General features: G+C 42.5%; 1 protein-coding gene across 1 annotated transcript; it reads left to right on the forward strand.

Moving 5' to 3' along the window:
• The first annotated feature begins 2,100 nt into the window (after nucleotides 1-2,100).
• Nucleotides 2,101-5,668, forward strand: LOC122080634 (ACT domain-containing protein ACR8-like). The gene is made up of 7 exons (XM_042647432.1): nucleotides 2,101-2,599; nucleotides 3,278-3,323; nucleotides 3,456-3,570; nucleotides 3,700-3,767; nucleotides 3,863-4,429; nucleotides 4,537-4,641; nucleotides 4,754-5,668. The coding sequence occupies exons 1-7, from the start codon at nucleotides 2,538-2,540 to the stop codon at nucleotides 5,117-5,119; spliced, it is 1,329 nt and encodes a 442-aa protein (XP_042503366.1). The 5' UTR covers nucleotides 2,101-2,537; the 3' UTR covers nucleotides 5,120-5,668.
• The last annotated feature ends 332 nt before the right edge of the window (nucleotides 5,669-6,000 follow it).

Genomic DNA, 6,000 nt, shown 5'->3' on the forward strand with positions numbered 1-6,000 from the left:
CCTAAAATCCGATTCCAACCCTATCTTTGGGCTTTAGTCTTTTCAGCTTTCACACACAAGCCCCACACATATATCGTCTTCGATGACCTGGCATGGCCCCCATCATCCGATTTGGCGGCGGGAAAAAACTTGCCCCCATTTTCTCCCGCCTAGGAATTCAAACGTAAACGTGAATATGACCGTTTTCAGCTCGGACAGATGAACTGTCCTGGCCCCCCGGCAACTGCCCGAACTGACCGACCCTCTCCCTTAACTTGGGCCAGGTTACTCATATCATAGAGGAGGGTGGGTCCACGTGGACGACGTGCGAAAAAATGAGAGGGGATCGTGCGTTGTTACAGTTAAATGAGAGGGAATTTATTAAAATTTCGGTTTGGTTGTTGATTATGTCGGGGAGAGGTAAACGGTTACTGTAGAGTGTGAGAGTTGAAAATAGCATATCTGCGCCTGAAACCACGTTATCGTCGGTGCCTTACATCGCGGAGAACCTTGTGAACGTTTTGTCTGACTACTATCACGTGACACTCTGCAGACAGATGTGCTTCTCTTGGGACCACTCAGCGGCCGTTCTCCTACAGCCTCCACAACCGTCGGATTGGAATCTTAAACTGGACAGGAAAATATCTTTTGGATCGGATGGTAATGGATCTGATCCTTGGTGCGGACGTCCGTATTCGTTCCTAGGGTAGTTAGTTAGTTTTTTATGGCAACGCGTGCCGAGCATGAATTGGTTCAGAAGTGTTTAATGCCATCAGAATAAGTCCAAGTGCGTGCTCCCACGACGGTTTGTTGTCAGCTGGTCTGAGACCGCCTTTTTTTTTTTAACCAATCATAATTCGACACGTCGGAGAGAAGCGGGTTCCGTTGTTAACTTGAACGTGGAACTAGGGAGGGAACTAGGGAAGTGAGGGACCGGACAACGGGACATGGGGCATGCTTAACTTTCTTAAGACTAAAATGCCCCTGAATCTGGACGTCGTGACCATTAATATCCCACATGACATGGTATATAACGTCAAGATGTGAATGGTGCAGCTGTACAGAAATCCCAACTGGATTGGGTCCCACTATTGATTGCTACTTTGTGGGTCCCAAGGGTCTCAAATTTTACGAACTGTAGTGGAAGCCCTGGAACGGAACCACATCAACAAATTTTTTTGAGCAGGAATTATAGCTATGCTTATATTACACTCAACTCCAAACGCCATATCTACAAACTCATGCAACCTATTTTGGAATCACGATGGAACCTGCAAGAAAAAGCTTAATTTACACGTGGCAAGAACCCAATATTCCGACGTTGAACAATGATGTATCCACTTGATCCACCCCCACGTTTGGTTCTATTCTTCCAATTCAATACAAGAATACATGATTCTTCCAGGTTAAATGACTAATTTGCCATCGGTCACGGGGTTAAAGAGTTAGTTATAAGCAAGTGTGGTGATCATACGCCGTACATTTGTACAGTAATTAACCAGAAACCGCCATGAAGGCTGAGGACAGAGAAAAGGAAAAAAGCCGACACGAGACGGATCACGGATATGGAGACCATAATTCCGGTCGGCAGATCTCGACTTCATCGTGAAGCCATCTCTTCCTCCACTCCCCCGTGTATGGGACCTACAAGGCTTCTATGCCAAGTGGACGGCCCCACTTTTATGTATCGAGAATTTCTCAACAACTCTACCGTCCACGGCTGGCTTCTTTCTCACGCAAAGTGTGAGGAATTTCCGCACACGTGGTGTCCAACCTGGACAGTTGAACCGCCAAAGGGATTAGATCTTACGACACGTGTCCGTTTAGAGTGGTTGTTGACCTGGAATTGGGAAATAGCTGGCTTTGGAGAGTGATAGCCATAGCCCATAGGGTTAGTGCTTAGTTAATATTGCTGGTGAGTAGGTCAAGTCAGGTCAGGTCGAGCGTGGGTCGGTCATCCCGGGCAGGGGCGAAACTCACGCCATGTGAGTGAGTGTTGTGACCCCCCCGTCCCCTCTTTGCGTACAGGCGTGGGTTTTAAAATTCTTATAAAAATATAATAAAAAAATGGGAAAAAAATAATAATATTATTATATTATATGGATATAAGAATATAAGATACCCAAGCGAAGCGGCAAAGTGAGTGAGGTAAGGTGTGCTTTGCGTTCCATGCGAACCAAAATAGCAATTCAGAGTTGAGAAAGGAAAGTGAAAGAAAATACGAAACAGAGACTGGTGAGAGGTGTTTTGAAGAACAGAGTTTCATCATCGTAAGGGAAAAGGAAGAAAAAGAGTGTTGAGAAGAAGGAGGAGAAGAAAAGGAGGTTCTGGTGAGGTTGTTAATGGTGATTGCGTCTGCGGAGAAGAAGGTTCAGAGGTTAGACAACGAAGGGGGGATGGTTGAGTTTTCATGGCATTGAGCTGTCTTTAGGGTAAGAGCGTTATTTTAGGTGAGATTTATTGCTATTAAAGCGGGTTATTGGGAGGGGGAGATTTGTTTTGGCGGTTTTGTTTGGTGAGCGAGGCAGAGAGAAAGGAAGAAAGAAAGGAAAGCCAGGATGGAATGGTCTGCATGTTTGGATGAATATGAGAAGCTTGTGATTCGAATGAACACTCCGAGGTTAGTTGTTTTCCTTTACAGAGATTCCTTTATGTGTGTTTTTGTGTAGATTTTTGTCCTTAATTCATTCTTTTTATCCGTGTTTTTGATGATTTCCTTCGGTAGATTTGATTTCTTTTTTGAAGTTTGTAATTGAAGCTCTGGTTTGAGGTTCTGTTTTACAGTTTTAAAATGGAATGCTTCATCCGGATGGACTTACGTATCAGTAATGTTCTGCCGTTCTACAAAATTTCTTAGATTCTTTTCTTATCTTTTGTTCTTGGGACTTCCAAGAGTTTGGAATCGATGCTTCTGAAAAGCTCTCCCCGCCCCCCAAAAAAGTACTGGTCACTTGCGTGCATGGATTTCTGGGCGAAAAGTTCCTTAATAATCTGTTTTCTGTACTACGAATTTGATAGAAATTTTTGCGTTTCATTGTTATTTACTCTCTAGGTTGAATTTTTCTTTCCTTTAATTTCGTCTTCATTTTTCTGGGTTTTTTCCCTCGACTTTCCTTTCGTTTTCGTTTGATCTTCCAGAATTTCCTCTACCTGTCTGAATTAACTTCGTGATGACCGATGTTCTATTTCTTTCACCATCTTTTTCTCCGCTGTAATTGATGGAATTCTTGCATTTCCGTTCTGATTTTTAAAATTGAAAATTTTAGACTTACGTTTTTATTCTTGACTGACTTTGTAGGGTCGTCATCGACAATGCCGTTTGCGCTACTGCGACTCTGGTCAAGGTGAGCTTCCCGGAAACCCCCCATAAGCTAGTTTCGCATAAACCCTATGCGAAAGAACCAAAAAAATAAAAAAGAAGGGAGAGGAAGGATTTGGAAGAAATGGAACTGACTTTTTTTGTGTTTTAATTTCAGGTCGACAGTGCTAGAAAGACCGGAATCCTGTTGGAGGCCGTTCAAGTCCTTACAGATCTGAACCTTTGTATTAAGAAAGCTTACATTTCCTCCGATGGGAGATGGTTCATGGATGGTAAGCAACCAACGACCAACCCAAGCTCTGGCCATGGATTCTCATGATGAAACCTTCCCTTTTTGTCCCCTTCCGCGATATATATTTTTTCTGAAATCTCATTTCTCTAAACAATTTCCATTTCTACAGTCTTCCACGTGACGGATCAAAACGGTGACAAACTCACCGACGAGAGCGTTATCAGCTACATCGAGCAGGTGATTATTAATTCACCCGTTTTGGATTTCCCATTCGTTTTTAATTATTTCTTAATGGAAAATAATATGGGTTTGCTTGTTTTTATCCGTTCCAGTCTCTTGGTACCTATAATTGCGTTAGATCTGAAAGCTTCAAGGGCCTAACGGCATTGGAATTAACGGGAACAGACCGGCCTGGTCTCCTTTCGGAGGTGTTTGCAGTCCTTGCAGACCTTGAATGCAATGTTGTGGAATCCAAAGTATGGACTCATAATGGACGCATTGCGTCTCTCATCTATGTCAAGGAATGTGATTCTGGGTCTCCTATTGAAGACTCAGAGAAGATCAATAGCATTGAAGCGCGTCTCAGGAATGTTCTCAAGGGAGATAATGATATCCGAAGTGCCAAGACCGCTGTGTCCATGGCTGTCACCCATACAGAACGCCGGCTTCACCAGATGATGTTTGCTGACCGTGATTATGAGCGGAAATCGGCAATGGCTTCGACGGGAACACCACCAACCGTCACAGTTCAGAATTGGATAGAGAGGGGTTACTCCATTGTTAATGTGCAATGTAAAGATCGGCCCAAATTGTTGTTTGATATAGTGTGTACCTTGACAGATATGGAGTATGTGGTCTTCCATGCCACCATTGACACAGCAGACAATCTAGCCTATCAGGTATACACTAATTTCTAAAATCATTCATGTTCATCTCTGAATTTCATTAATCAATTAGGAAGGTAGCTTGATCTAATCATTAATATTATTATTGAATCCTGCTACAGGAGTTCTACATTAAGCATACAGATGGAACCCCCATCAGCTCAGAAGCAGAAAGGCAGAGAGTAATACAATGCTTGCAAGCAGCTGTTGAAAGAAGGGCATCCGAGGTAATGGAATCATCTGTTATTTTCAAGTGTTGCCTTATGAATTAAGAATTTACAATGATGAGTATCTTAAAAGGGAAAATCTAAAAAGGTTCTGTTTGTTTGGTGGGAACAGGGTGTAAAGCTAGAATTGTACACGACGGACCGACAGGGGTTGTTATCAGATGTGACCCGAACGTTCCGAGAGAATGGGTTGAATGTAACTAGAGCTGAGATCTCTACGACGAGTGATATGGCTTTCAATGTGTTCTATGTTACAGATGCTGCAGGTAACCCAGTGGAGCCAAAGATGATCGAATCAGTTCGAGAAAGAATTGGGTATAGCAGCCTAAAAGTGAAGGAACCACCATTGATCCATCACAAGGCGGCGGGGGATGAGAGTACGACGAAGATGGGTACTGGCGGAGCTGTGCTATTATCCTTGGGGAGTATAGTGAAAAGGAATCTATACAATTTGGGATTGATCAGATCCTATTCTTAATCTGAACACAATATGGAAAGGAGTAGTGGTGATATAAAGGAGAAAAAAGTTGGAGGTGATGGGGGGAGGTGTTGGGGCTCTTGGGCATGTGTAGAATATACTTTACTTGAGTTTTGTGTTTGTGTACATAGGAAGGGGAAACTGAAGTGGGAAAAAGGAGGAAAAGTTGGTGATACAGTAGTTGTTATAGTTGGGTTTGGTTGTTGGTTGATTGATGAAGAAGACAGTTTGGAAGGAGACAAAGGGCCAAGGTCCACCACCCTAGCCTTCAAAATTCAAAACTGTTGAATTCTCTTTCCTTTGGTTAGATGAGGTAAGAGACAGAAAAAAAAGGAAAAGGGCTTGGTTGGAGGGGTCTGACTTCTTCTACTGGGGGTTTTCTGTTATGTTTTGTTCTGTTCTGCTCATATTCGCTGGAAAAAGGTAGGAGTGGAAAGGAAAATCAGTGTAGAAAAGTTTAGGATCAATACACAACACAGATTCCTTGTATATAACGGATTTGATTATTACTCTTTTAGGTGTTAATATTATATTAGTTTAAATCTCTCATTTTTTTTTTTCTCCATCCTCTGTTGTGCTATGCTTGGAACAGAAACAGCAGAGATCGATCATGAGTTTATTGACTCAGATATTATTACTGTGTGAGCGAATATTAGGAGTAGTATGGTCTTATCGTTATCAAAGGTAGCTTTCCATTAGACTTTAGTAGATGATTGATGCGATGTGTTGTCTTTGCCGCATCCTTTTCTCCTTTAATTTGAATAATTCCTAAAGCTTTCTTAATGAACACACCGCAAGAGTAGAGACTAGAGAGTAACGGCTACGAGATTAGAGAGTAATGAGTCTAATGACTTCAGGAATCGGGAATTAGGTGAATCGGT

This window comes from Macadamia integrifolia, chromosome 6 (assembly GCF_013358625.1).
Source record: "Macadamia integrifolia cultivar HAES 741 chromosome 6, SCU_Mint_v3, whole genome shotgun sequence".
In the NCBI taxonomy this organism is placed as follows: domain Eukaryota; kingdom Viridiplantae; phylum Streptophyta; class Magnoliopsida; order Proteales; family Proteaceae; genus Macadamia; species Macadamia integrifolia.

Bases quoted from the DNA above. Each gene is read 5' to 3' on its own strand.
- LOC122080634 (XM_042647432.1), top strand. From the start codon at position 2,538: ATGGAATGGTCTGCATGTTTGGATGAATATGAGAAGCTTGTGATTCGA. The intron at 3,571-3,699 runs GTAAGCAACCAA...CCATTTCTACAG, and splicing joins TGGGAGATGGTTCATGGATG to TCTTCCACGTGACGGATCAA. The intron at 4,430-4,536 runs GTATACACTAAT...ATCCTGCTACAG, and splicing joins CAGACAATCTAGCCTATCAG to GAGTTCTACATTAAGCATAC.